The following is a 26,876-nucleotide window of genomic DNA, read 5'->3' as shown; positions in this document are numbered from 1 at the left end:
TGCCCGCTTCCCGGTGCCCGGTTCCCGTTCCCGGTGCCAGTGCCCTGTCCCGTTCCCGTGTCCAGTTCCCGTTCCCGGTGCCCTGTCCCGTTCCCGTGCCCGGTTCCCGCCCCTCCCTTTGTGCCCATCGGCTCCGGCGGGGCGCGCGCCGCGGAGCCACGTGACCGCCCCTCCCCCGCGCTGACGTCATCCCAGGGCCCCGCGCGCTGTTGTCCCGTTTACCCGCCGGTCGCCGCGGCGACGGGGCCGGGGCGGGGCCGGCACGGGGCGGGGCGCCGCCTCCGCGGGCCGGAGACCACGCCCCGTATGCAAACTAGGGCGGGCGAGGACGTCATCTGCAGCCAATGGACACTCGACGCGGTGAGGTCACCGCGGCGGCGCCGCCTATTTAACACGGCGCGGGGCGCGCGGCGGCGGCAGAGCCGTGTGCGCGCGCGCAGGAGCGGGGCCGCGGCCGGTGCGCACCGGGCGCCTCCCCCCCGCCCTCCCCGCCCCGCGCTCGCCCCGGTCCTCCCCCCGCCCCGGCGCCGTTTCCCCCGCAGCCGGGCGGGGGAGGAGGATGGAAACACCCTTCTACCATGATGATGTGTTGAGCGGCCTCGGCAGCGGCTTCGCTCCGTCCTCCGGCAGCAACGGGCTCCTCCTGCCTTTCCCCGGCGGCAGCATGATGAAGAAGGACGCGCTCGGGATGGCCTTACCGGAACAGGTGGCGGCGGCGCTGAAAGCCCCCGGCGCGGCCAGCGGCGAGGCGGCGGGACTGCTGGGCTCGGCCGAGCTGGGGCTGCTCAAGCTGGCGTCCCCGGAGCTGGAGCGGCTCATCATCCAGTCCAACGGGCTGGTCACCACCACCCCGACCAGCGGCCAGTTCCTCTACCCCAAAGCGGCGGCCTCCGAGGAGCAGGAGTTCGCCGAGGGTTTCGTCAAGGCGCTGGAGGACTTGCACAAGCAGAACCAGCTGGGCGGCGGCGCGGCGGGGAGCGGCGGCGGCGCGGGCGGCGGCGGCGGGGGAGGAAGCGGCGGCGCGGGCGAGCTGCCCGCCGCCGGGATGGCCCCGGAGCCGCCGGTCTACGCCAACCTCAGCACCTACCCGGCCGTCAGCTACGCCGCCGACCCCGGCCCGTTCGCGGCGCCGCCGCCGCGGCTGCCTCCGCCGCCGCCCCCGCCGCCGCTAAAGGACGAGCCGCAGATCGTGCCGGAGGTGCCGAGCTTCGGGGAGAGCCCCCCGCTGTCCCCCATCGACATGGACACGCAGGAGCGCATCAAGGCGGAACGGAAGCGGCTGAGGAACCGCATCGCCGCCTCCAAGTGCCGCAAGAGGAAGCTGGAGCGGATCTCCCGGCTGGAGGAGAAGGTGAAGAGCCTCAAGAGCCAGAACACGGAGCTCGCCTCCACCGCCAGCCTGCTCCGCGAGCAGGTCGCCCAGCTCAAGCAGAAGGTGCTCAGCCACGTCAACAGCGGCTGCCAGCTCCTGCCCCAGCACCAGCACCAGGTGCCGGCCTACTGACCCCGGGCGGGCCCCAGCCCGGGCACGGACCGAGGGGTCCCGGGGAAGCGCCCGCCCTGCCCCGGCCATGGACCGAGGGGAGCGGGGGAAGCGCTCATCGAGCCCCGGGAACGGACCGAGGGGTCCCGGGAACGGACTGAGGGGAGCGGGGGAAGCGCCCGCTCTGTCCCGGGCACGGACCGAGAGGACCGAGGGGTCCCGGGCACGGACTGAGGGGAGCGGGGGAAGCTCCCGCCTTAACCCGGGCACGGACTGAGGGGTCCCGAGGAGAGGAAGAAGAGCGATGATCGCCCTCCACCTCCCCGGACACGGACCGAGGGCTCTGAGGGGAGAGAACCGGGACCGGCTCCGGACGGCGGGCCCCGAGCACGCCCCGCTGCCCGCGGAGGAGGGAGCGGCCGGGGGGATTCCCGGCCGCGCACGGACTGAGAGGGGCTCGGGCCGCCCCCCCCCGGGCCCCTCCGCGCCCCACACATTCCAGTGAGGTCCCAGTAAAGCCCCGCGACACGGAGAGTTGGCCTGTGGCTGTTTGCTGCGCCCGGGAAGGGACGGGAAGGGGCGGCGCGGGCAGGAAGTGGCGCGGCCGGTGCCATCTTGGGCTGGGGGGGAACGGCCCCGGGGGGATCGGGGAGTTCTGGGGGGGCGATGGGGAGTGAGACCCCTCAGGGCTGGCCGAGAGGCTCTGGGAGTCACCGGAGAGGGTGGAGGGCGAGGGGTGTCCGTGGGGCTGTGGTTATTGGGGAGGGGGTGTTGGGGGGAGCTGGGGAGGGTGGAGGGTGTTGTGGGGAGGGGGTAGTGAAGGGTTGGGGTGTTGTGGGGTTATTTGGGCTCTCTTGGGGGGGGATATGGGGGTGTATTTGGGCTCCCCTGGGGCTGAGGGGTTCCTATGTGTGAGGAGGTGGGCGAGGGGACCCCAGTGCGGGTTCTGGCTGTGGCTCTGCCCTGCCAGACCCTCTCCGTGTTGGGGGGTTCACCAGCACCCCCCTGTCCGGGCCCCCGGGGGTCACCGCGATGCGCCCAGCGAGGCCGGGCCTGCCCTGCTCCGCCCCGGCTTCGGCAACAGCCCTGGGCTTCCCGGCACCGCTCAGGCTCCTCCCCGGCCTTCCCCACCTGCGGGGCCCCAGCCCGGGGAGAGCCGCACCGGGGCACCGAGCCCGTGTCCTGGGGACGCTGCTCCAGCAGCGGGATCTCCCCGGGAGCCGGCTGTGCGAGAGCGTGGGGTGCGTGGGTACCCTGCTCTGGGGGGCTCCCCGGGGACCCCACGTTCGGTGCCGTGCCCTGGGGGCCTCCCCGGGGATCGTTCGGCACCGGGCCGTGCTGTGGGTGGCTCCCCGGGGACCCCACGTTCAGCACCGGGCCGTGCCGTGGGTGGCTCCCGGGACGCGGTGCCAGCCGGCTGCGGTTTCCCGGAGGAAGCGCCGTCCCGTCCCGTCCCGTCCCCGCCGCGCGGAAGCGGCGCCGTCCCGGCGCGGTTGAGCTGCTGCGCCCCGGATGTGCCGCTCGCTCCGGAGCGAGGACGGACGGGGCAGCACCTGTCCGGCCCGGTGCCCTCAGTGCCCCGTGTCCCCAAATCCCCGCAGCCTCATGTCCCCGGTCCCATTGTCCCTGCATCGTGGTGGTCCCTTTGTCCCCGCATTCCCACGGTTCAGCGTTCCGGTATCCCGATGCTGTCTCTTTCCCAGATCCCTTTGTCCCCAATCCCCACATCCCGGTGTCCCCACGTGCCCCGATCCCTTTGTGCCCGCTTCCCGGTGTCCGCGGCGATCGCGGCAGGGCTGGCTCCCGGTACCGGGGCCGTTTCCCGGTCCTGCGGTGGGCGGGGAAGCGGCCGGGATGGGGGGGGGTTCCCCCGGTGCCCGCGGGGTCCCGGCGCTGCGGTGCCGCCCGGTACCGACAGGGGGCGCCCCCGCCTCCCCCGGGGCGGGTAAAGGCGGCGGGAGCGGCACCGGCACCGGGCGGGATGGCCCGGGGCGCGCTCCGCCTGCTCTGCTGCGCCGCTGCCCTGCTCGCTGCCGCAGGTACCGGGCACGGGGAGGGTCCGCGGGGTCCCGGGGCTCGGGGGAGAGGCGGCACCGGGGGCCGGGCGCTTCCCGGTACCGGCGGTGGGTGCACCTGGGGCCTCTCCCCGCCCGGTTCCAGGTGTGGGGAGAAGCGTCCGGGTGCTCCGGGGCACCGGGGACGTTCGGGGAGGTCTCCACGTGTAGCGGTCTCCAGTGGGGCACTGGGGGGTTCCGTGTCCCCTTTGGGGCTGGGGTTACCGGGGGGCTGCCCCGGAGCGCCCCGCCCCTCCCGGACCGCGGGCTGCCAAACCGGCTGCTCCTGGCACGGCTGCCCTGGCACCGCATCGGCATCCCGGGGCAAAGGGCCTCGGTGTCCCGGGCCACCGTGGGCCCCCCGTTCCCAGCCTGGGCCCCCCATACCCTCCCCGCACCCCGAGGGGCCTCGCTCACCCATCCTGGCACGCACGGGCTCCGTGCCATCCTGGCACAGGGTGGCAGATGGTGGCAGCCCATCCCAGTGAGGCTGGCAGCCGTGGGGACCCCCAGGCACGCTGTGCCCCTGGTGCTGGCCCTGCCACGGGGCATTTCCCCCCGGGGCCAGCCTGGACTTGCTCCTCCTGTTGTGCAAACAGGGTTCGGGCAGATAAGGGGCACTGCCAGTGCTGCCCGGCAAACCTGCTCTGTCCCACGTGGCCAGGGGAGAGTCCCTGCCACACCTGGCCCTGAGGGTGTCCCTGGCCCTGAGGGTGCCCGGTGGGTGCCACCAGTGCTGGGCCAGCACGTGTCCCCGTGCCCTGGCACTGCCACGCTGCCCTGCCTGTGCCCAGCAGTGCTGTGCCCATGCCACCGCAGCTCGGGGGGCTCGCTCTGGTTCTGGGTTCTGGGGTTTGGTGCTGGCTGAATCCCAGATTTCTGTGTGATCCAAACCAGCTGGGAATGATCCCTGTGAGGCCGGAGGTGGGGCAGGGGCTGCTGCCCTGCCAGGCCCTGCCAGGTCCTGCCAGGTCCTGCCATGTGCTGCTCAGCAGCTCCCTCCTCCTCCGAGGGCTGGAGCCAGGCCTGCACTGATCCTGTCCCCACAGTGTCTCAGAACAGCTCAGGGATGGCTGTGTCACCGTCTCTGTCCCCTACAGCCACCAGCCAGGGCACTCAGAGTGTGAGTTCATCTGGGCCTGATTTGGGAGCAGTCCGTGAAGCACCAACCCCACCCAGCACCTCGGGATCAACAGCTCTCAGCATCTCCACACTACCTTGGGATCAACACATCTTCGCACTCCATCAACCATCACCATCCCATCCAGCACCACACCACCCAACTCCATCCAACACCTCGAGATCAACACCTCCATCATCTCCATCCAACACCACCACACCAACTCCATCCAACACCTCGAGATCAACACCTCCATCATCTCCATCCAACACCACCACACCAAAAACTCCATCTACTACCTTGGGATCAACACCTGCATCATCTCCATCCAACACCACCACACCAACAACTCCATCCAACACCTCGAGATCAACACCACCCAGCACCACCACACCAACAACCCCACTCAATGTCTCGGGATCAACACCTCCATTATCTTCATCCAACGCCACCACAGCACCATCTTCAGCCAGGACACCTTCATCCAACGCCACCACGGCACCAACTCCATCCCACACGAATGTGTCCAGACCCACAGAGCGTCCATCCAGCCCAGCCCCCTCCTCACCCAGCCCCTCTGGGCCTGCCTCTCCTCCCACAGCCCCCGTGAGCACCAGCAGTGTCACCAGCGGTGTCACCAGCAGCTCCAGAGGGACAGCAGCCCCTGGGAGCTCTGGTGAGAGCCAGCCTGGGGGGCACTGGGCAGCCTGGGAATGGCCATGGACCCCCTGGATCCCCCACCTGGGGCTGCACTCAGGGGTGCAGGTGCCACCATGAGCCCCCCTGGCTGCTCCCCCTCCTTGGGGGGGTTGTTGAGGGCTCCCCTTTTGTCCCCCAGTGCCAGGGGGGGTCAGGAGGTGACACAGGAGCTGGGTGCCAGATGGGTGGGGTGGTGGCAGTTGGGTGGCTGGAGCCAGAATTGAGTCACCCCTTTCTCACTGGTGCTTGGAGGCTGGGCATCAGTGTCAGTGGGGGGAATAATGGGGGTGCCAGGGGGAATAATGGGGTGCCGGGGGAAAAACAGGATACCAAGGGGAACAACGAGATGCGGGGGGTAATAATGGAGTGGCAGGGGGGAATAACGGGATGCCAGAAGGAGAAATAATGGGGTGCCAGGGGGGAAATAACGGGATGCCAAGGGGAACAACTAGATGCTAGGGGGAATAATGGGGTGCCAGGGGGAATAACGGGGTGCCCATCTCGCCCCGCAGAGCAGCGCCCCACCGAGCTGAGCCCTGCCGTGGTCGCTGTCCTCTCCCTGGCCGTGTGCGTGCTGCTGGCGGCGGTGGCCGCGCTGCTGGTGCGGCGGGCCCGGCGCGGGACCCCCCCGTTCCAGCACCTGGATGAGGTGCCCATGGTGCGTGGGGGGATTTGGGGAGGGGGAAGCAGCCCCGGGGTGCGGCGCTCACCGCGCTCTCTTTCTCTTTTTCCCCAGAGCAAAGTGACCGAGGGGTCCCCTGTGCCCACCCCCAGCTGAGCCCCCAGTGCAGCTGAATAAAGGAGCCGCTCCCGCCTCTGCCTTCCCGTCTGCCGTGTGCTCTGCAGCCCGCCCGGGAAACCCCCCGGTCCCGGGGATGCCCCGGCCGCTTTCGGGGTGCCCCGGGCCGGGCTGGCGGCCGCGGGCTGTTCCCGGTGCGGCGGGGCGGGTACCGGGGGGCGCGGGGTGTTCCCGGTGCCGGGGGTGCGGATGCGGGGGGCGCGGGGTGTTCCCGGTGCGGCGGGGCGGGTACCGGGGTGCGCGGGGTGTTCCCGGTGCGGCGGGGCGGGTACCGGGGATGCGGCGGTGCCGCCGGGGGTGCGGGGCCCGCGCAGCCCCCCCGGCGAGGTGCGATGGGAGGGAGGGAGCGAGCGGCCAGGCACGCACGTCGCTTTCCTTCTGCTCCGCTGCACTCGGCCGGGGCCGCGCTCGCAGCGAGGACCGGGCACCGGTACGGGGCTGCGGGCGGGGCCGGGGGGCTGCGGCCGCTGGGGACCCCCGTGCCGGGCATCGGCGGGGCCGGGGGTGGGGATCGGTGCTGGGGCTCTGCGGGTGCGCCCCGGTGCTCGGGGCCGGTGGGCGGCAGGTGTCCGCGGTGGATCATTAACGTGGCACCGGTGGGTTCGTGACTTGGGGGGTGCTGCGGGCTGGGGGTCGCCCCCCGTGTCCTCACATCCTTGTCGCTGTCCCCATGCAGCCCACGGGAGCACCGGGAGTGGGGCGGGGGGCTCCCGAAACCCGAGGTGGGGGCTGAGCCCGGCCGAGCCCCGGTGGCCGTAAATCACGGCGGGGAGGAGCCCGCGCGTCCCGGCCCCGCGGTGGCCCCGGGGTGTCCCCAGCCGCGGGAGGGGGGTCCCCGCCGGTGAGCCCCTCCCGGCCGCGGCACCGGAGCTCCCCCCGCAGGGACGGCGATGAGACGGAGCCGGACAGCGCTGCCCTTCCTCGGCGCGGAGGTGAGAGCGGCACCGGGGCCACCGGCGGGGCGAGGGGTGTCCCGGGGGGCGAGGGGTGTCCCCGGTATGAGCGTCCCAGCGCCGGGCCCCCGGGCAGCAATAACCGGGCTGGCGGCGCTGAGCGGGAGTTAATTATCCCCTTAATGGGCGGTTAATTATTATTCACCTCTGCGTAATTGCGCGCCGGCTCCGGGGGTTTTTCCGGCGGGGTCCCGGGGGAACTCAGGGGGGTCCTCTCCGGTGGCGGCGGGAGCGGGAGGACGAGGATGAGGAGGGGGAGTCCCGGTGGCTCGGTGCGCTGCGGGCGGGGCCGCTCCCGGTGCCCCGGCTGGGCCTTTCCCGGTGCCCCCCGGCCCAGGTACCCCCGGTACCCCCGCCTGCAGCCCCGCACTGTGTCCGCCAGGGGGCGCCGGCGCGCTACCGGCGCTCGGTACCAGCGGGGGGGGCGGGGGGCGCTGCCCGGGCGGGACCCCCGGGCCGGGATCAGCAGGGACCCCCCCCCACCCGGTGCCGCCCCCGCGCCCCTCACCGCCGCTCCGTTTCCCGGCAGCGCTGCCGCGATCCCGCCGAGGCCGCCCCGTCGGGCCCGGGCCCGGGAGCGGCGCTGGGCGCCGTGCGCCGGCGTTTCTCCGGGACCCCGCTGCTGCCGCCGCTGGGCTGCCGGTTGGCGGAGGCGGCGCGAGCCCCCGAGCCCGAGGCTGCCCGGGTTGTGTTCACCATCGAGGAGAGCGGCCCCAGCAGCGGCGATGAGTCCGAGCCCCCCCGGTAAGGGCGGCACGGGGAGCGGGGAGGCGATGCCCCGGTGGCACCGGGAGCGGGTTACCGGGCAGGGCACGGCTGGCGGGGGACGCTCCCGGGTTCAGCACCGGCGGCCGGACAGCGGCACCGGGGCAGAGCACCCGGTGGGTTGGGGACAAACTGCTGTCACCGACCCCGCCGTGCCAGCCCCGGGATGTGCATTGTGATCCCCGTCTGTCCCTGTCACCCCCAGCACCCATCCCTGTCCCCACCCCCTCCCTGTCCCCGTCCCGTGTCCCAGCCAGAGCCACCCCCGGCCTGGCCTGGCCCTGCCCGAGGTGACCTCGCTCCCTCCCGCGGTGGCTCGGGCCCAGCCGTGCCGCTCCAGGGCTATTTTTGGGCCGTTCCCCCTGTCCCGTGCCTCTCCCAGCCCGGCTTGTGGGGACAGCGAGGAGCTGGCACAGCCGAGGGACACGGCTCTGGTGTCACTTGTCCTGCACAGACACGTGGGGACAGCGACACTGCGATAAGGACTGGCTGTCCTGGGCACGGGGACTGGCTGTGCTGCGCCCAGCCCTGGCTGCCAGCCAGCACGGGGGGCTCTTCCCTGTGTCCCACATCCCCTGATGTCCCTGTCCCACACCCCTCTGCCCTGATGTCCCCACGGACAAGCCAAGGTGACCCCTCCAGGACCCCTTTCCCATTGGTTTTGGGGTCCCCCCCTGGCAGGGGGCTCTGTTGCTGTCCCTCCTGGCTCCCTGCCACCTGCTGGGTATTTTTGTGGCCATCAGGAACAGCCGGGAGCCACGTCCTGCTGCATCGGGCTGGGCAGGTGCCACCTCCCACGGCCACCTCGCAGCGGGTCCCCCACAGTGTCACTGCCACCAGCTGCACCTCACCCTGCTCGGGGGTGGCTCCAGGAGGGGACAGCACCACGGAGGGGCTGGGGCACCGTGTGGGGTGGCTTTGGCTCTCACAGGTCCCTCTGTGGCACCGTGGCACGTCCACACCACGCGTCTGGGATGCTCCGAGCTCAGCTGTGTCCCTTGGTGGCACCGTGGCACTGCCACACTGCGAGTTCAGGATGCTTCGGGCTCAGCCACGTCCCTGTGTCCCTCGGTGGCACAGTGGCACAGCCACACTGCGAGTTCAGGATGCTCCACACTCACTTGTGTCCCTCCGTGGCACCGTGTCACAGCCACACCGCCTACTGGGGATGCTCCAGAGTCACTTGTGTCCCTTGGTGGCACCATGGCACTGCCACACCGTGTGTCAGGGATGCTCCAGACTCAATTATGTCTCTCAGTGTCACCGTGTCGCAGCCACACCACGCGTCAGGGAGGCTCCAGACTCACTTGTGTCCCTCGGTGGCACCGTGTCACACCACACTGGGATGCTCCGTGCTCAGCCGTGTCCCTCCGTGGCTCCCCGGGTGCTTCTCGGGCCGTTTTGCCGCGTCCCCGGGCAGAGCCCCCCTGCCCTTTCGGGAGCAGCCGCCGCCCCGGGGCCGGCAGGGTGGCCGGTGGCACCGGGCCAGCGAGGGGCCACGTGCCCGGCCCGCAGGCACACCGGGGGGGGCCCGGCTCCGTGCGCGGCCGCCGGAGCCAGACAGTTGTTTAATTTCCCAGGCGCAGGGCGGGAGGGGGATGGAAACTTTCCCGGGGCCGCCGGGGCCGGGACGGCCGCGCTCTTCCCGCTCCGCACCGGGGCCGCGCGGGGGTCCCTGAGCCGGGCCATGCTGCCCGCCGCGCCCCGCTCCCCGGGGGCTTCTCCGGCCACGTCCCCCCGCAATTCTCCCGTGCTCTTCAGGAAGCTCCTGATGAACCAGAGCATCCGCCTGCAGCGGCGCTTCACCGTGGCGCATCCCCTCTGGTAAGGGGGGCGCGCTGGAGGGGTGGCACCGGCCTGTGCTGCCGCCGGGTGAGGGGCAAGGCTCCCCCCGGAGCTGTGGCGCGTCCTCGGGGCTGTGGGGACGCGGAGGGGACAGCGGTGTCCCCTCGTGGTCAGGGGGAGCGGGGCTGAGCACGGACACGCTGGTGGCAGGGACCCCGGTGGGGACAGAGGGGACTTTGCCCCCCAAATCAAGGCACCGGCGCAACCACCGCGGCTCCTCCGTGCCCTCCCCGCCTCGGAGCTCCGCGGGCTCGGTTTTGGGGCGCCGCGGGGCTCAGCACATCCCTCCTCGGCAGCCACAGCCGCTATTTATAGCGGCCCCCCCGGCACGGACACCGCTCCGAGGTCATTCACGCCCAAACCAGGGGGGTTAATCGGGCACCGACCCCGTGGCAGGGGCCCGTGTGCCCCGCGGTGGCAGCGGGGTCAGGGTGGTGGCACGGGGCCGGGAACAGGCGCGGGGCCGTCGGAGGGACAATGCGGCTTTGTGCTGCCGGTACCATCGGGGATGGGCGGCCGAGGCACGAAAACAAGGGGCTGCGGGATGGCATGACGCGGTGCCGGCTGGCACTGCCACCGCCAGCGCCGGGCACGGCCGCGCCACAGCCGCCGGGGCTGCCGGAGCGGGACGATGCTGCCGGGCGGCCGGTGCCCGTCCCGGAGGCACTCCTGCATCGGGTACGTGCTGGGACACGCTGGGGACGCGGTGGCGCGGTGGCATCTGCGCTTCCCGGAGCTCTGGGGTGGTTTGGTGGCGGTGCGGGAGGGGACAGGCGCGGGTGGCCCTCGCTGTGTCCCTTTGAGCGCAGCCTTTCCCATGACCCCGGGGCCAGCAGGGTGGGTGAGGCGGCCGGGCCGGCTCGGGGACACTGCAGGGTCACCATGGCTGTCCCCCTGTGCCCCCCGGATGCGCACGGCTGCCAGGTGACTCTGGCTGGGGTGCCCTGGGCTGCCGCCAGCGTGTCCCCGGGGGCCGGGGCTTGGCTTCTGCGGCGGTTTCTGTCCTTCGATGTCCCCTGGCTCTGTGCCGGGGCTGGGATATTGTCCCCTCCATGGGACACGGCTCCTCCACACGGGGCTGATGGAGGCTTTGGAGCACTCGGGGCCTTGGTGACAGGTAGGGCAGGGACAGGCAGGAGCCAGCCCTTCCTGGGGTCCCTGGAGCTGGGAGCTTCAGGGCAGTGGGTGCTGTCCCAGCCGGGTGACATGGGACAGCCTGGCACTGCTGCTCAGTGTCCCAAGTGCCAGCAGGGAGCTGAGAGTATCCCTGTGCACCGAGCTGTGCCCGTTCTCAGCAGGTGCCAGCAGGGCCAGACTGGGCACCGCTGTCACCACAGGGTCACCAAGCTGGGCACAGCGGGACGGTGGCACAGAGAGCCCCGCAAACCCGGCAGCATCCCCGGGGCCGAGGTGCCCGTGCCAGCCCTGTCCCCTCTCCCCCCACAGCTTTGACCTGGAGAATGGCCCCCCCGGGCGGGGCGCCCTGGACCCCCAGGCCAGCCCGGGCGCGGGGCTGGTGCTGCAGGGCTCCTTCTCGCACGGCCAGCGCCGCGAGTCCTTCCTGTACCGCTCCGACAGCGACTACGACCTGTCCCCCAAAGCCATGTCCCGCAACTCCTCCATCGCCAGCGACCTGTGAGTGCCCCCCAGCCCAAATCCCCGGGACCCCCTTCCCTCCCTCCCCTGCCCCGGCTCACGCTCGCTGTGCTCCCGCAGGCATGGAGAAGACATGATCGTCACCCCCTTTGCCCAGGTAGGTGCCAGGGGGACACAGAGGGGACAGAGCTGCAGCCCGCAGCGGGGTGGGGGTCCCGGGGGGGTCGCAGCCCGACCCCAGCCTCCTGTCGCCCCCCAGGTCCTGGCCAGCCTCCGCACCGTCCGCAGCAACCTGAGCCACCTGCAGGAGCGCGCTGGCATCAAGTGAGCGGGCAGGGGTGGGAGGGCGAGGATGTCACCCAGTGGGGACCCCGGCCCACCCCGCTCTGGGGGTCACAGCTGCTGAGCCCCCCGTGTTTGACAGGCGGGGATCGAGCAGCAGCCTGCCCTCGGGGAGCAAGGCCAGCCTGTCCGGTGAGTACCGGGGGAACGGTGGCGGGGAGGGTTTGGGACGTGTCCCCGTGTCCCCAGGCTGTGTCCTGCCGTGCCCTGGGGGTGCAGCCGCCTCCCCCAAGCCGAGGCAGAGCTGCGGCTTTGCCCTTTGGGATCCATGTCTGGTTTTCGGCAGCTCCTCCCGCCCTCCGCGGCGGTGGAAAAGCTCCGGTTGACGTCAAACCTTCCATTAATAAAAGGCCGGCGGTGAGCGGGGCCCCGCGGGAGCCCGGCTGCCCCCGGGGCTGGCTGTCACCCCACGGGACAGCGTGGCACGCCGCGTGCCGGGGCTGCCGGGCCATGGGGACAGCGTGCCGGGGCTGAGCCCCGCTGCCCAGCCATGCCCGACCCCCTGTGCCCCCCTGTGCCCCGTTTGGAGGGTGCTGGGACAGGCTGAGCCCCGCTGCCCAGCCATGCCCGACCCCCTGTGCCCCCCTGTGCCCCGTTTGGGGGTGCTGGGACAGGCTGAGCCCCGCTGCCCAGCCATGCCCGACCCCCCGTGCCCCGTTTGGGGGGTGCTGGGACCCCCAGCCTGGCCAGCCCCCCGGTTTGGGGTGGCACCAGCCCCCCCCGTGCCGGGTGGCCGCGCTGCTGGCCGGTCCCTTGCCAAGCTGGTGGGTGCCCCCAGCAGAAGATGCCCACCAGAAGCTCTCGAGGGAGACCCTGGAGGAGCTGGATTGGTGCTTGGACCAGCTGGAGACGCTGCAGACCAGGCACTCGGTCAGCGAGATGGCCTCCAACAAGGTAAGGGACATTTCCACGGTCACCCTGGCGGGCAGGGGGACCCCAGAGCCCCCCGGGATGTCCTGCCAGCCCCACACATCCCTGACCCTGGCACCCACCTGCAGTTCAAGCGGATGCTGAACCGGGAGCTGTCGCACCTGTCGGAGACCAGCCGCTCGGGGAACCAGGTGTCCGAGTACATCTCCAGCACCTTCCTGGGTGAGGAACCCGCCCCAGGGTCACCTCCTGCTGGCAGCAGGGTGGGCTTTGTGTCCCAGAGAGCTGGGGTGCCCACGGGGATGATGCCAGCGGAGGCTCCCACTTGCTTCTTGTGGAGGAATGGAATGGGGGGACCAGGGGGGTTTTTCTGGGTGTCCCAGTGGGATTTGTCCCACAGATGTCACAGCATTTGTCCTGGCTGGGAGTGCTGGCTCATACTGGTGTATACTGGTGCACTGGGGCTGTTGGGGCTATGAGGAGTGTTCAGGGGTCCCCTGGTAGGTGTGTGGCCTGTGGATGGGGTTGAAGTAAAGTGCTGCAGCCCCCAAATTGTCACAGTGTGACCTGTGCCTGTCCTCGGTGTCACCCGGGGAGGTGCTGGCAGTGACACTTGGCCTGCCCGTGCCACCCCAGACAAGCAGCACGAGGTGGAGATCCCCTCGGCGCTGGCGAAGGACAAGGAGAAGGAGCGGAGGAAGCGGCCCATGTCCCAGATCAGCGGCGTCAGGAAGCTCAAGCACAGCTCCAGCCTGGCGGCCGCCGGCATCCCACGCTTCGGGGTGCGCACGGAGCACGAGGCGCTGCTGGCCAAGGTGGGGACATGGGGACGCCCCTGGCAGGGCTGACCCCCCAGCTGAGGGGTCCCCAGCAGCAGCCCCCCATGGATCTCTGTCCCTCTGCTGCCCAGGAGCTGGAGGACACCAACAAGTGGGGGCTGGACGTGTTCAAAGTGGCCGAGTACTCGGGGAACCGCCCGCTCACCGTCATCATGTACAGCATCTTCCAGGTGAGCCTCCCACCGCGGTGTCCCTGTCCCTGTGCCCGCACGGGGACGAGCCACCTGTGCCTCCCTGCAGGAGCGGGACCTGATGAAGACCTTCCGCATCCCCGTCAACACCTTCATCACCTACATGCTGACGCTGGAGGATCACTACCACGCCGACGTGGCCTACCACAACAGCCTGCACGCCGCCGACGTGGCGCAGTCCACGCACGTCCTGCTCTCCACACCGGCCCTGGAGGTGATTCCCGGTCACCTGAGGCCACCCAGGTGTGCCTGGCCGGGCTGGCATGTGTCCCCAATGCTGTTCCCACCATTCCTAGGCTGTCTTCACGGACCTGGAGATCCTGGCTGCCATCTTTGCCAGTGCCATCCATGACGTTGACCACCCCGGGGTCTCCAACCAGTTCCTCATCAACACCAGTGAGCTGGGGCTCGGGGATGGACCTGGGGGATATTGGGGGACCCCAGGAGTGACCCCGGGGTGACCAATGCTGTCTCACAGACTCAGAGCTGGCCCTGATGTACAACGACGCCTCGGTGCTGGAGAATCACCACCTGGCCGTGGGCTTCAAGCTCCTGCAGGAGGAGAACTGTGACATCTTCCAGAACCTGAGCAGGAAGCAGAGGCAGACGCTCCGTAAAATGGTCATCGACATGGTATGGGGGGGCTGCACCTGCCCAGGGTGGGGTCTGCGCTGGGGGATCAGGCTGGGACCCCTTCCCACCTCTCCCTGCCCAGGTGCTGGCCACGGACATGTCCAAGCACATGAACCTGCTGGCGGATCTGAAGACCATGGTGGAGACCAAGAAGGTGACCAGCCTGGGAGTGCTGCTGCTGGACAACTACTCCGACCGAATCCAGGTGGGGACACACCTGGGCAATCCTTCCCAACGCTGCAGGTGCCCATCCTCTGGCCTGCCGGGATGTCCCACTTGGTGCCACCACCATCCCAAACCCATCAAGGGGGCCAAGCGGGTTCGTGGCCCAGTGTGGGTGGCCCTGGGGGACAGAGGACACGCTGTCCATGCCCGCAGGTCCTGCAGAACATGGTGCACTGCGCCGACCTCAGCAACCCCACGAAGCCTCTGGAGCTGTACCGGCAGTGGACCGACCGCATCATGGTGGAGTTCTTCCACCAGGGGGACCGGGAGCGGGAGAAGGGCATGGAGATCAGCCCCATGTGCGACAAGCACACCGCCTCCGTGGAGAAATCACAGGTGAGGGACACACCCCTGGGAGGGAACATGGAGGGACACCACCCTGTAGGGATCACATGGGGACACCTGGGGACACACATCCTTTGGGGGCATGGAGATCACCCATGGGGCCTCGGGCGGTAACACTGGACGATTAGCCCCACATGGGCCCCACACGGGCACACCGCCTGCACGATGGGGTAAGAGTCCCCAGTGTGAGTTGGGAAAACCAGTGAGACACCCGGACCCCTGGGGACAGGGCAGGTGCCAGGCCCGGGCAGGGGGCTCAGCTGTGCCTCCCCCCAGGTGGGATTCATCGACTTCATCGCCCACCCGCTGTGGGAGACCTGGGCCGACCTGGTGCACCCCGACGCGCAGGAGCTGCTGGACACGCTGGAGGACAACCGCGAGTGGTACCAGAGCATGATCCCGCGCAGCCCCTCTCCTCCTCCCGAGGCGCCCGCAGTGTCCCCTGCCACCACCGACAAGTTCCAGTTCGAGCTGACGCTGGAGGAGGAAGAGGAGGAGGAGGAGGGTGAGTCGGACACGGAGCTGGAGGGCGCCGAGAGCCCCCTGGACGAGGACAACAGCGGCTCCAAGACGCCGGGCACGGATGACTCGGAGGCTGCCGACACCAAGGGCCCCTGCCCCGGCCCCGGGGACGTGGACAACCGGCGGGCGCTGCAGGGGACGCTGCCCAAGGACGGTGGCAGCGGGGGCTCCGTGCCAGGGCCCGAGGGCAGCCAGGGGCTGTGCCTGGACACGGAGGGCAATGTCACATTCCTGTCCCTGGGCACGTAGCGGCACCGGCCCGGGCGACGTGGGACTGGGCACTGCCCTGAGCAGGGCTGGGGACACTGGGGAGCACTGGCACTGCACGGACTCGGGGACACCCAGGATGTGTCCCTGTTTGGGAGCTGGGCAGGTCCTGACAGGTATGAGGATGTTGCTGGCCTTGTCCTGGGAAAGGTCCTGTCCTGGGAAAGGTCCCTGTCCCTTCACACACAGGTTGTCTGGAAAGGGCCCTGTCCTGTGGGGACATGCTGGCTTGTCCCGGAAAGGTCCCTGTCCCTAACAGGTTGGGGAGGTGATGGGAAGTCGCCTCAGACTGGGCATGCTGCCTTGTCCTGGGAAAGGTCCCTGTCCTGGGAAAGGTCCCTGTCCCTTCACACAGGTGTGGGGACACTGCTGGCCTTGTCCTGAGAAAGGTCCCTGTCCCTTCACACAGGGCGTGGGACAGCCCAGCCTGTGCTCCGTGCCCAGCCCAGCCCTGGGGCCATCACACCCCACAGGGCTGCAGGAAGGAGCATTCCAGCACTTTCCAGGTGTCCCCTGGCAGGACGGCAGCCCCGTGGTGGCACCAGGTGGGCAGAGGGTGTGCCGGTGACCCCCCCAGCACGAGGCACCCCCAGGCACGGCACGGGCACGGCTCAGTGGTTTATTTATTTGGGGGATAAGTTCACTTTTTAAAGCCTTTTGTAGCTCACTTTTTACTACGAGCCTCCCCGAGGCTCACACACATCTTCGGGGCGGAAAGATGCATTTTTTTGGGGGGAGGAAAGTTCCATTTCTGCTCTGTCATCACTCCAAACGCCATTTGTACTTCACATTTCGGACCCTGGCGGGTGCTGTCACCACCCCTTACCCCCATCTCCGTTATCCTGCCTGGGGCAGGGTCCTTTGGGATTCTTCCTTCACCTTCCAGAGATTAAACCCGGTTTGTTCCACCCTTAACCTGAGCCTCTGTGTGTCACGGGAGCCGCGGGCAATGTCCCCAGGGACTGCTGTGGTTGGCGGCCCCGTCTCCCGCCGGGCACCGGGCAGGGCCCGGCTGTGCGCTGGAACAAAAGGCAGCTCCTCCCTGGAAACGCCGATCCATCACTGGCAAACACGACCTGCTAAGGTAAATATTTAATCGCCGGCTTGGCGCGGCGCGGAGGCCGCTCCCGGCTCTTCCGCATTGCTGCCCACGGTGATTTATCCCCACAAACGCGGCCCCACCCGGGGCACTGCCCTGGCACGTGGGGCCCTCGCCCCCTGCCTGCTCTGGCAGCAGCAGCGGAACCTCGGCTGTTGATGGTTTTTCACCAGCCCAGCCTTCCCCAGGGTTTTTGGGAGTGCTGGGTCCTGCAGGGGTGGTGGCAGCTCGGTGCCATCGCTGTGGGTGCTGGATGTCCCCCTGTCTCTGCAGATAGGGACGGGCTGAGGCTCCGTGGTCTCAAATGCCTCAAATCCAGATCCAGCCAACACCTGGAGTAGGGCAGGTGGAAAAAGCCCTGTTTCTGGCTAGGGGGCTGCAGCATGAGGAGAGCAGTGGGGCTGTTGACTGGAGAAGGTGATGGAAAATGGGCACGGCGGCCTGGATTCAGCCCTGAGCCTGGATCCGTCCCTAATTCTGGATCCATCTCTAATTCTGGAACCATCCCATAGCTGGTTCCATCTTACAGCTGGTTCCATCCCCATCGATGGGTCCATCCCATGGCTCCATCCCTGCTCGCCCACTCCATCCCATGCCACCCACCCCATCCCGTGCCACCCCACTGTCCCTGAGGGCCGTGCTCCACATCCCCGCTGCCCACCCGTGCCCACCGCATCCGGCTCGGTCCTGCCGGCGCTGTGGGTGTGGGATGAGCCTGGGCAGGGGCCAGGAGCTGCACGGGCACGGAGAGCACGGAGGCCCCCGGGCGGGGCACGGCAGGGCAGGGCCCGGGAGGCTCCGGGGCCAGGGCAGTGCCGCTGCCCTCGGGCCGCCATATGCTGCCGGCCCTAATCCCCGCTGGAGCCGCAGGGCGAGGGAGGACATGGCCGCCCACCTGCGCACCAGCCCCGCCTCAGCGCCAGCCGCCCTGGCAAGGCAAGGATCAGCCTGCCCGCCACTGCAGGCCTAGGGAAGGCGTCGCGATAGCGCGCCATGTCACGACAGGGAGGTTGTCAAATCTCGGTCCCCCCCTTTGAGCGGGAATGGTTCGGCCTACACCCCCGCCGGCGCAGGGGTAGTTCATCCCGTGCCCCGCGGAGCGCGGCCGGACCGCACCACTGCGCGCTGCCGGAGGGGGGAGCGGCGCCCACCACCGCGCCGGGAGGGGGGATCTCCTCCCCCTCGTCCGCCCGCTGTCCATCAAAGCGCTCCGCCGAGCCAATCAGCGCCTCCCTCAGGGCCGCGCCCGTGACGTCCGGGCTCATTTGCATAGAGAGCCCCGCCCCTCAGCCGACGTCACCCAGGCTCCGCATCTGCTGCAGTCGCTGCGGGGAGGAGGCGGCGGCGCGAGCGCGGCAGAGGTGAGACCCCCCCCCCAGCACCGGGACCCCCACCGGGACCCCCCCCACAGCGACATCCCCATCGGGACCCCCCCGAGACCCCCTGTGTGCCCCCCGGCACCGGGAGGGGAGGGGCGGCTGCAGCGGAGGAGACGGGAGGCGGGGGGGGATGATGATGATGATGATGGATGCGGCGCGGGGGGGGCTGCGCAGGGCCTGGGGGGGGGTCTCGATGCGGCGGGGACCGAGTGGGTGCAGCGGGGTCGGGCCTGCGGGGAGGAGCAGGAGGTGACCCCATCCCCATCAGCACTCTGGGATGCACCCTGAACCCCCCAGTCAACACCCTGACACCCCCATCAGCACCCTGACCCCCCCATCAACACCTTGAACCCCCCAATCAACACCCTGATCTCCCCATCAGCACCCTGCACCCCCTCCCTGCATCGCCCTGCACCCCCCATGAGCCCCCTCTATCACCGCCCCTCCAGCAGCCCCCCAAAATGCCCATCAGCATCCAGCACCCCATTCCTGCATCCCCATCCCGCATCCCTGTGCTCCATCCCGCATCCCCCCTCTCCTCCCTGGGTGCGCACCCACCTCTGTGCCCCCTTGCCTGGCATCTGTGTGTCACCCCCCGGTCCCTGTGCCACCCCCCGGTCCCCGTGCCACCCCCCGGTCCCTGTCACCGCGCCGGCCGCGCCGTGCGGGGGCACCGGGCACCGCCGCCGGTGCCATTTTGTCACCGGGAAGATGCGGGAGAGGCTGCGGCGCCCCGGCCGCACCCGCAACGCCACAAGGCAGATCCTGAGAGCCACGGCAAATACTGGGAGCCGTGTTAAAGCCTGGCAGCCGTGGCGATTCCTAAGAGCCAAGGCAATTTTCCTGGGAACCGTGGCAAATCCTGGCAGCCGTGGCAATTCCTGGGAGCCATTGCAAAGCCTGGAAGCCACGGCAATTCGTAGGAGCCGTGACAATTCCTGGCGGCCGTGGCAAATCCTGGGAGCCGCAGCAATTCCTGAGAGCCATGGCAAAGCCTGGGACATGGCAATTCTTGGGGCAATTCCTGACAGCTGTGGCAGATTCTAAGAGCCACAGCAATTCCTGAGACCTGTGGCAAATCCTGGTAGCCGTGGCGAATCTCTGTGGCCGTGGCAAACGCCGTGGGCCACGTGCCCCACATTTACCATGGACACACCGCGGCTCCCTGCTCTGCAGGTGACAGGAGGTGGCCTCTCCCTCTCCGAGCCCTTCAGGGCAGGGTGACCCATTGATGGCCACGCCACGGCCCATCCTGAGCCAAAATACCCCAAATCCGTGCTGGGAACCGGCTCCGAGCGGGGCCAGCCCCGTCACGGCCTCTCCCCACCCTGCAGATGGCGTCGGCTACTGACTCCCGCTATGGGCAGAAGGAATCCTCGGACCAGAACTTCGATTACATGTTCAAGATCCTGATCATCGGCAACAGCAGCGTGGGCAAAACCTCCTTCCTGTTCCGCTACGCCGACGACTCCTTCACGCCCGCCTTCGTCAGCACCGTGGGCATCGACTTCAAGGTCAAGACCATCTACAGGAACGACAAACGCATCAAGCTGCAGATCTGGGTGAGCACTGAGAGCCCCCGGTGCCCCCAGACCCCTGGGCTGGGCTGGGGCGGTGGGGAGGGGGCGATGGTGGTGTGGGGAGATGGATGGTGGGGGTGGTGGTGGGAGTGATGGATTCTTGGTGTGGGGGTGATGGTCACTGTGGGGTGATGGTCACTATGGGTTGGGTGATGGTCAGTGAGGGGTGGGGTGATGGATTCTTGGTGTGGGGGTGATGGTCACTGTGGGGTGAAGGTCAGTGTGGGATAGTCCCTGGTTGGGTGATGGTCACTGTGGGGTGATGGTCACTGTGGGGTGATGGTCACTGTGGGTTGGGTGATGGTCAGTGAGGGGTGGGGTGATGGATTCTTGGTGTAGGGGTGATGGTCACTGTGGGGTGAAGGTCAGTGTGGGATAATCCCTGGTTGGGTGATGGTCACTATGGGGTGATGGTCACTCTGGGATAACGCTCGGTTGGGTGATGGTCACTATGAGACAACGCTCATTTGGGTGATGTTCAGTATGGAGCTGCCCCACCACGGCGGTTCCAGGCAGGGGCCGGACCTGCCCCCATGGTGAGGCCCCTCTGGGGGTGTCACCGCACCCCTGGGGTGACATTCAGCTGTCCCCTGTCCCCCAGGACACGGCGGGGCAGGAGCGGTACCGCACCATCACCACCGCCTACTACCGCGGGGCCATGGGCTTCATCCTCATGTACGACATCACCAACGAGGAGTCCTTCAACGCCGTGCAGGACTGGTGAGCGCCACGGGGGGCTCTGGGCACCCCACAGCGCCCCATTTGCCCCCTGCCCGCCCCTCTGATCCCCCTCTCCCTTCCCCAAGGTCCACCCAGATCAAGACCTACTCGTGGGACAACGCGCAGGTGCTGCTGGTGGGGAACAAGTGTGACATGGAGGACGAGCGCGTGGTGTCCTCGGAGAAGGGGCGCCAGCTCGCCGAGCACCTGGGTGAGCTGGGGAGGGGGAGCCCCCCACCACGCCTGCCAGCCCACAATTAATTTAATTAAGGGCTTAATTCCTTGCGTGTAATCGCTCTGCTGTGGTACCGGCGCCTGGTGACAACCACAGAGTCACTGCACAGCTTCAGCTCTCTGTGAGGGGCTGGGGGGAGGATCTGGGGGGGTTCTTTGGGTGGGAAAAACGGGATTTTGTGGATAGTGGGGGGCAGGTTGCAAACCCTTTAAATATTGAATGAGGAGGAGGAGCCACGCAGGGCCGGATCTTTGACGTGGATCTTTGACGTGTCCCTTGTCCCTCTGTCCCTTTCCACACTGTCCCCCCCCCCCCCTTCCTTCTCCCACCACCGCAGGGTTTGAGTTTTTCGAGGCCAGCGCCAAGGACAACATCAACGTGAAGCAGACCTTCGAGAGGCTGGTGGACATCATCTGCGAGAAGATGTCCGAGTCGCTGGACACGGCCGACCCCGCGGTCACCGGCGCCAAGCAGGGCCCCCAGCTCACGGACCAGCAGGCCCCCCCCCACCAGGACTGTGCCTGCTAGGGGCCAGCCCCCCCCCCCCAAAAACCCCCCCAGAATCCCCCCAAAATCCAGTCAGTGCACCCCAAACCCCCCCCACGAGCTCCTCCTCTTGGGGGTCCCGCGGGGGCTTTTGCTGCTGATACCTCCGAAAGGGCTGCGGCCCCTCTAGGAGCCCCCACCCCAATTCATTAGGCTATGCCCCCCCCCCCCACCCCTTAATTTATTTTTAAGCCTGGGCTGGTAGAAAACTTCCCCCCCCACCCCTCCTCATTCTGCTTTTAATCACTGTCAAGAAACCATCACCCCCAGCCCCATTTGCCCTGGTGAAACCCACCCACCCACCCTGTCCTGGCACCCCTTGCCCTGGAGACCCCCCTGCCCTTTTTCCTTCTCTGGGACCCCCATTGTCCTGGAGACCCCAATTGTCCTGGAGACCCCCCTGTCCTGGGACCCTGTCCTGGTACCCTCTGCCCTTTTCCCTGCTCTGGGACCCCCTTTCCTGGGACCCTGTGGCCTGGAGACCCCTGCCCTGGAGATGCCCCTGTCCTGGGACCCCCTGCCCTTTTTCCTTATCTGGGACCCTCTTTCCTGGAGACCCCCTTTGTCCTGGGACCCTCTGCCCTTTTTCCTGCTCTGGGACCCTCTTTCCTGGAGACCCCAATTGCCCTGGAGACCCCCTTTGTCCTGTTTTATCTGGACCCTCTTTCCTGGAGACCCCAATTGCCCTGGAGACCCCTCTGTCCTGGGACCCCCATTCTTGGTACCCCCTGCCCTTTTTCTTGCCCTGGGACCCCCTGTCCTGGGGATCCCCCTACCCTGGGACCCCCTTCCCAGCGTGTGGGTGCTGTGACAGGATCCCCAAATCCCCCTCCCCAAATCCATCCCACCCCTTTTACCCCCCCAGAGCTCCTGGTGCAGGGGGCTCTTTGTGGCCGCTCCCCTGCCCCTGCAGCTGGATGGATATTTTCCTGACTCTTGTTTATTTGTATAAATAGATGCTAATTTATGCTCCCGCCGTCTTCCTCCTTGTACATACAGAAATTCCTTGTAAATAGGCGTAGGAAGTGACGCTGTGCGCGTGACCTGCTGTGCTGTGGCCGTGGTGGTGCATTTATATATATTATATATATATATATTCTGATTTTTTTTTGGTTTTTTTTTGTTTTTGTTTCTCTCAGTGTGGTAAACCTTGCTTGTGAATATCACTTTTAAAAAGAAAAACCCACCAAAAAAAAAAACAAACAACCACCCCACCCCCACAACCAAACGACGACAGAACTGTTATTATTATTATTATTTAAATAATAAGATTTCAGATGAAAAAATGAATTCAATGCATCGGCGAGGCCGAGCCCACTGGAGTGAATCTGCCCCGGTTTGGGGAGGCTGTGGGGTGAACAGGGCTGGTTTGCTCCAGGGCTTTGGGATCTCGTGTTCCTGTAGTTCTGTGCTTCTGTGGAGACTGTGAATAAGTGGATATTCCCGTAGCCATGACAGAGCTGCCCTTTATTTATTTCTCCTGGAGCGCTGTGTCTTTATTTTACAGATTTCCCTCTGTTTCCCCCCTCCCCAATCATGATTCCATCTCCTTCCCTCCCCCTTTCCCCCCCTCCTCTTTTTTGTGAAGTTTACTTATGGAAGAGTTACACTGTACTGTACAAATGTCAAAAGTGTCAAAAAAAAAAAAAAAAGAGTACAATTTCCTAAAAATCACTGTATTAAAAGAAATGTTGTGAAGAAATAAACCAATGCTGATCAGAAGTTCCTCGGGGTCCCTGAGTTGCCAGAAAGGAGCAAAATTAATCAGATTTTTTTTTAAATTATCGTCCTCCCAATGGCTCCTGCTGCTGCTGAGGGAGGAGCTGATCCCCCCTGGGTGTGTGACAGCAGGGACCAGGGCAGAGCATGAAGGCACAGCTTGAAAAATCAAATTACAAACCCCCATTTAGACAATTCTCATTGACACTGGCAATCATTCAGTCCTTGGGTTATGCAGGGAGTGTGCAGCTCGCCCAGGGCTGGGAGCACGGGGATGTGATGGCCCCAAACTCTGCCAGAATTTGGCTCCAGCCCCCCCTGAGCCTCTGCAGAGCCGGCGGGTGCAATCACAGCCCATTTCCAGCCCTATTTATAGAGGATCCAGGTGGCTGCAGCCCCCGGAGCGGAGGGAGTGCAGTGATTCCATCCTTGAGCTGGGGAGAAAAGCACGAGGGGAAGGAGAGAGGAGCTGCAGGGAGAGCAGAGCAGCAGCCCCAGTGCAGCAGGGCTGCAACGACCTCAAATCCCTTCCAACCCCTTCCAGGCTGCTCCAACCTGCCCTGGGCAGCCCCAGCTGCTCTGGCAATTCCACTCCAGCCCTCACAGAAAACAATTCCTTCCCCATTTCCACTCAGTGGGGCTGGAAGGTGCTGGAGGAGCAGCAAGGGCCTGGTTTGCTCTGCAGAGGGAACAAAAATCCAGCCAGGCCCTTCCCAGGGGCTGCAGCAGCTCCTCCTCACCCCGGCTCTGCGGGCAAATCCCACAAGAAATCACTTTACAGCTTCTCCTGCAGCAAGAGATTGTTCCAGCCCCAGCCCACGGCTGTAATTAGCAGATGAGTTAATCAGCAGCAGGCACATGGAGGGGGGTGGCTCTGGCCGTGCCCTCCCTCGGCTGGGGCGCTCCACAAAGGCCAGGAATGCACGGAAATCCCTCTGAGTCCATCTGGGTCCGTCTGCTCTGGAACAGCCTCGAGCCTCCCTAGGCCCCGGCGCTGCTCGGGCTCTGCCGTGGGGGCTCCTGCCCGGGGCTGCGGGGCTGCAAAACACCCAGGGTGAGATGGGTGAGGTGGGCACTGCCCAGAGAGCAGGGAAATCATTGTGCCCCTGTGCTGGGCACTGCAGGGAAATCATCCTGTGCCTGTGCTGGGCACTGCCCAGAGAGCACCGAGGAAACCTAGTGGTGGGGCACTGCCAGAGGGAGGGAAATCACTGTCCCCTGCAGGGCACTGCCCAGGGACAGAGAGGAATCATCCTGTGCTGGGCACTGCAGGGAAATCATCCTGTGCCTCTGCTGGGCACTGCTGAGGGCACACCTCGAGGGCTGTGGGGCTGCAAAACACCCAGGGTGAGATGGGCACTGCCCAGAGAGCAGGGAGAGCATCCTGTGCTGGGCACTGCAGGGAAATCATCCTGCCTCTGATGCAGGGAAAGGCCCTGTGTGGCACTGCCCAGAGGCAGGGAAATCATCTGATCCCGTGGTGGGGTGTGGCGCCCTCTGCTGGCACTTGCCCTGAGAGCAGGGAGAAATCACCCTTGCCCTGTGCTGGGCACTGCCCAGAGCAGGGAGAGAATCCTGTCCTGGCTGTGCCCCTCAGCTTGGGAAGGACTTTGAGACACCTGAGAGCATCCAGAGGGGGCAAACAGAGCTGGGAACTGGGAACACAAACCCTGAGAGGGAGCTGGGGGTGCTCAGCCTGGAGAAAAGGAGACTCAGGGGTGCCCCCAGCACTCTGTACATCCCCTGAAAGGTGCCTGTGCTCAGCTGGGGCTGGGCTCTGTCTGCAGCAGCACTGACACAACCAGAGCACACAGCCTTGAGAAATACAGGTGGGATATTGGGAAAAATGTTTGTATGGAAAGAGGGACAGAGCTCTGGAATGGTTTTCCTGTGGGCATGGTAGAGTCACCATCCCTGGGTGTGTTTAACACAGCCTGGATGTGGCACTGGGTGCCAGGGCTCAGTTGAGCTGTTGGGGCTGGGTTGGATTTAATGACCTTTAGGGTCTCTTCCAACCTGATCATTCTGTGAATTTGGGGGAATTTTGGGGAATTCCTGGGGATCAGGGAGGTGGTGGAGTCACCATCCCTGGGTGTGGCACTGGGTGCCAGGGTTTGGTTGAGCTGTTGAGGCTGGGATGGACTCAATGACCTTTAGGGTCTCTTCCAACCTGGTCATTCTGTGAATTTGGGGGAATTCTGTGCATTTTTGTGAATTGTGTGAACTCGCAGGGCTGGCAGGGGCTCAGGGGCAGGGCTCACCCTGTATTTGAGGTAGGACAGGTAGGTGTCCCAGCCCAGGGTCACCACGTTGACATAAGCCACACGGAACGGGGGGGGCACGAAGAGGAAGTTGAGGATCTGCGCCGCCGGCCACACGCTCCAGTCAGCCTGGGGGGGGACAAGGAGGGGACAAAGGGGGACAAGGGGCAGCTGGGGGGCTGCCCTCGGCTCCCAGCAGCACACGGGGGCAGCTCAGGGAGGGAATCACCTTGTACATCTCCCAGAATTTCTCCTTCAGCTCGTCCCAGCTCTCCTGCAAGGACTGGCCCTCCAGGGTGCCGATGGCTGCGGGGACAGGAGGGGTCAGAGGGGATTGGGGAGGGAAATGGGGTGGGAAATGGGAATTGGGGTGGGAAATGGGAATTGGGGTGGGAAATGGGGTGGGAAATGGGAATTGGGGTGGGAAATGGGGTGGGAAATGGGGGGGGAAATGGGGAGGGAATTGGGGTGGGAATTGGGGGGGAAATGGGGAGGGAATTGGGGTGGGAATTGGGGAGGGAACTGGGGTGGTGGGAGAATTGGGGGGAAATGGGGTGGGAATTGGGGTGGGAATTGGAGTGGGAAATGCCCGAAATGGCCCTGGCCGATTGTGGGCGGGAAGGGATTGGGGGGGAAATGGGGAAGGAAATGGGGATGGAAATGGGGATTGGGTGTGGGAAGGGAATTGGGTGGGAAGGGGTGGGAATGGAAGGTGGAAATGGGGTGGGATGGAGATGCCCCAAAGCCTCCAGTGTGGGATGAGAAGGGCAGCAGGGAAGAATGGAAGGAAGTGAAGGGAAGGCACAGATCTAAGTGTGAGGGATTCAGGGTTCTGGGATGGATCCAGGAAAGGTTCAGGGATTGGGATGGAAGTCAGGGAAAGGTTCTGGGGTTTGGGATGGAGATCAGGGAAAGGTTCTGGGGTTTGGGATGGAGATCAGGGAAAGGTTCTGGGATTTGGGATGGAGATCAGGAAAGGTTCATGGGTTGGGATGGAGATCAGGGAAAGGTTCTTCCCCCAGAGGGTGGCACTGAATTCCCCCAGGGAATGGCCCCATCCCAGCCCTGCCAGAGCTGCAGCGATGCCTTTTGTCAATTCTGTGAGGTTCATTCCGAATTCCCCCCTAAGCCAGCCCAGAACCTGGCACCACCAACCCCAACCCCTCAGGCCCCACCAGGAGCTGCAGGGCTGTGATTTTGGGCCCGCATCAGCGCCCCCCGAGCCCCCCACGTACCCATGAAGTACCAGGCTCCCATGGTGGGCGATGCCACCAGCTGGTCGATGAGCACCTTCTTGATGCCGGTGCGCAGGCAGCGCACGCCCCGCGCCGGCAGCGCCCAGTCCAGCCACAGGTACCAGTAATGCATCAGGGGGCCCAGGCTGCAGCCCACCACGAACATCCTGCCTGCAACCACAGGGACAGCACGGCTGCGGGGCAAGGAGGGCACTCGGGGGGAGGAATTCAGCACTGGCAGGGTGGGGATGGGTTTCATGGCTGTTCCTGGAGCCCTGGATGGATCCCAGGAAAGGTTCTGGGGTTTGGGATGGGGATCAGGGAAAGGTTCTGGGGTTTGGGATGGGGATCAGGGAAAGGTTCAGGGATTTGGGATGGAGATCAGGAAAGGTTCTGGGGTTTGGGATGGGGATCAGGAAAGGTTCTGGGGTTTGGGATGGAGATCAGGGAAAGGTTCTGGGGTTTGGGGTGGAGATCAGGGAAAGGTTCTGGGGTTTGGGATGGGGATCAGGGAAAGGTTCAGAGATTTGGGATGGAGATCAGGGAAAGGTTCA

At 66.4% G+C, this 26,876-nt stretch overlaps 5 protein-coding genes across 7 annotated transcripts; 4 read left to right on the top strand and 1 right to left on the bottom strand.

The window, feature by feature from the left end:
- The first annotated feature begins 436 nt into the window (after positions 1-436).
- On the top strand, positions 437-2,015 carry JUND (JunD proto-oncogene, AP-1 transcription factor subunit). The gene has a single exon (XM_064734140.1). It carries the CDS (start codon positions 560-562, stop codon positions 1,502-1,504), a length of 945 nt encoding a protein of 314 aa, XP_064590210.1. The 5' UTR covers positions 437-559; the 3' UTR covers positions 1,505-2,015.
- A 1,322-nt stretch (positions 2,016-3,337) lies between these two features.
- On the top strand, positions 3,338-6,165 carry LOC135458724 (nascent polypeptide-associated complex subunit alpha, muscle-specific form-like). Its single transcript, XM_064733990.1, has 4 exons — positions 3,338-3,995; positions 4,806-5,333; positions 5,869-6,014; positions 6,093-6,165. Exons 1-4 carry the CDS (start codon positions 3,338-3,340, stop codon positions 6,132-6,134), a joined length of 1,374 nt encoding a protein of 457 aa, XP_064590060.1. The 3' UTR covers positions 6,135-6,165.
- Positions 6,166-9,489: 3,324 nt separating this feature from the next.
- On the top strand, positions 9,490-16,463 carry PDE4C (phosphodiesterase 4C). 3 transcript variants are annotated; one of them, XM_064734130.1, is made up of 16 exons: positions 9,490-9,697; positions 11,165-11,353; positions 11,435-11,471; positions 11,574-11,638; positions 11,739-11,788; positions 12,438-12,550; positions 12,655-12,748; positions 13,163-13,341; positions 13,437-13,535; positions 13,606-13,770; positions 13,853-13,952; positions 14,035-14,189; positions 14,272-14,394; positions 14,568-14,750; positions 15,036-15,698; positions 15,884-16,463. In XM_064734130.1, exons 1-15 carry the CDS (start codon positions 9,561-9,563, stop codon positions 15,528-15,530), a joined length of 2,184 nt encoding a protein of 727 aa, XP_064590200.1. In that variant the 5' UTR covers positions 9,490-9,560; the 3' UTR covers positions 15,531-15,698; positions 15,884-16,463. The 3 variants fall into 3 exon arrangements, with proteins under 3 accessions (XP_064590200.1, XP_064590199.1, XP_064590201.1); XM_064734129.1 differs by having other exon boundaries at positions 15,866-16,463; XM_064734131.1 differs by lacking the exon at positions 9,490-9,697 and adding an exon at positions 10,154-10,396 and having other exon boundaries at positions 15,866-16,463.
- A 1,464-nt stretch (positions 16,464-17,927) lies between these two features.
- Positions 17,928-21,105, top strand: RAB3A (RAB3A, member RAS oncogene family). The gene is made up of 5 exons (XM_064734145.1): positions 17,928-18,008; positions 19,361-19,588; positions 20,208-20,326; positions 20,413-20,537; positions 20,899-21,105. Exons 2-5 carry the CDS (start codon positions 19,361-19,363, stop codon positions 21,087-21,089), a joined length of 663 nt encoding a protein of 220 aa, XP_064590215.1. The 5' UTR covers positions 17,928-18,008; the 3' UTR covers positions 21,090-21,105.
- Positions 21,106-22,226: 1,121 nt separating this feature from the next.
- Positions 22,227-26,646, bottom strand: MPV17L2 (MPV17 mitochondrial inner membrane protein like 2). Its single transcript, XM_064734148.1, has 4 exons — positions 26,323-26,646; positions 25,317-25,393; positions 25,088-25,216; positions 22,227-23,864 (listed from the first exon to the last, which is right to left on the bottom strand). Exons 1-4 carry the CDS (start codon positions 26,579-26,581, stop codon positions 23,808-23,810), a joined length of 522 nt encoding a protein of 173 aa, XP_064590218.1. The 5' UTR covers positions 26,582-26,646; the 3' UTR covers positions 22,227-23,807.
- Between the last annotated feature and the right edge of the window lie 230 nt (positions 26,647-26,876).

Source organism: Zonotrichia leucophrys, chromosome 28 (genome assembly GCF_028769735.1).
Source record: "Zonotrichia leucophrys gambelii isolate GWCS_2022_RI chromosome 28, RI_Zleu_2.0, whole genome shotgun sequence".
NCBI lineage: Eukaryota > Metazoa > Chordata > Aves > Passeriformes > Passerellidae > Zonotrichia > Zonotrichia leucophrys.
This window is presented reverse-complemented; position numbering and strand designations above follow the sequence as displayed.

Coding starts and splice junctions, on each gene's coding strand:
- JUND (XM_064734140.1), top strand. CDS start 560: ATGGAAACACCCTTCTACCATGATGATGTGTTGAGCGGCCTCGGCAGC.
- LOC135458724 (XM_064733990.1), top strand. CDS start 3,338: ATGGGGGGGGGTTCCCCCGGTGCCCGCGGGGTCCCGGCGCTGCGGTGC. Junction 3,996..4,805: donor CCGTGCCATCCTGGCACAGG/GTGGCAGATGGT, acceptor CATCCCATCCAG/CACCACACCACCCAACTCCA. Junction 5,334..5,868: donor AGCAGCCCCTGGGAGCTCTG/GTGAGAGCCAGC, acceptor CTCGCCCCGCAG/AGCAGCGCCCCACCGAGCTG.
- PDE4C (XM_064734130.1), top strand. CDS start 9,561: ATGCTGCCCGCCGCGCCCCGCTCCCCGGGGGCTTCTCCGGCCACGTCC. Junction 11,354..11,434: donor TCCTCCATCGCCAGCGACCT/GTGAGTGCCCCC, acceptor GTGCTCCCGCAG/GCATGGAGAAGACATGATCG. Junction 14,190..14,271: donor GTAAAATGGTCATCGACATG/GTATGGGGGGGC, acceptor CTCCCTGCCCAG/GTGCTGGCCACGGACATGTC.
- RAB3A (XM_064734145.1), top strand. CDS start 19,361: ATGGCGTCGGCTACTGACTCCCGCTATGGGCAGAAGGAATCCTCGGAC. Junction 19,589..20,207: donor GCATCAAGCTGCAGATCTGG/GTGAGCACTGAG, acceptor CCTGTCCCCCAG/GACACGGCGGGGCAGGAGCG. Junction 20,327..20,412: donor TTCAACGCCGTGCAGGACTG/GTGAGCGCCACG, acceptor CCCTTCCCCAAG/GTCCACCCAGATCAAGACCT.
- MPV17L2 (XM_064734148.1), bottom strand. CDS start 26,581: ATGAAACCCATCCCCACCCTGCCAGTGCTGAATTCCTCCCCCCGAGTG. Junction 25,217..25,316: donor AATTCTGGGAGATGTACAAG/GTGATTCCCTCC, acceptor GTCCCCCCCCAG/GCTGACTGGAGCGTGTGGCC. Junction 23,865..25,087: donor TGTCCTACCTCAAATACAGG/GTGAGCCCTGCC, acceptor GGTGTTTTGCAG/CCCCGCAGCCCCGGGCAGGA.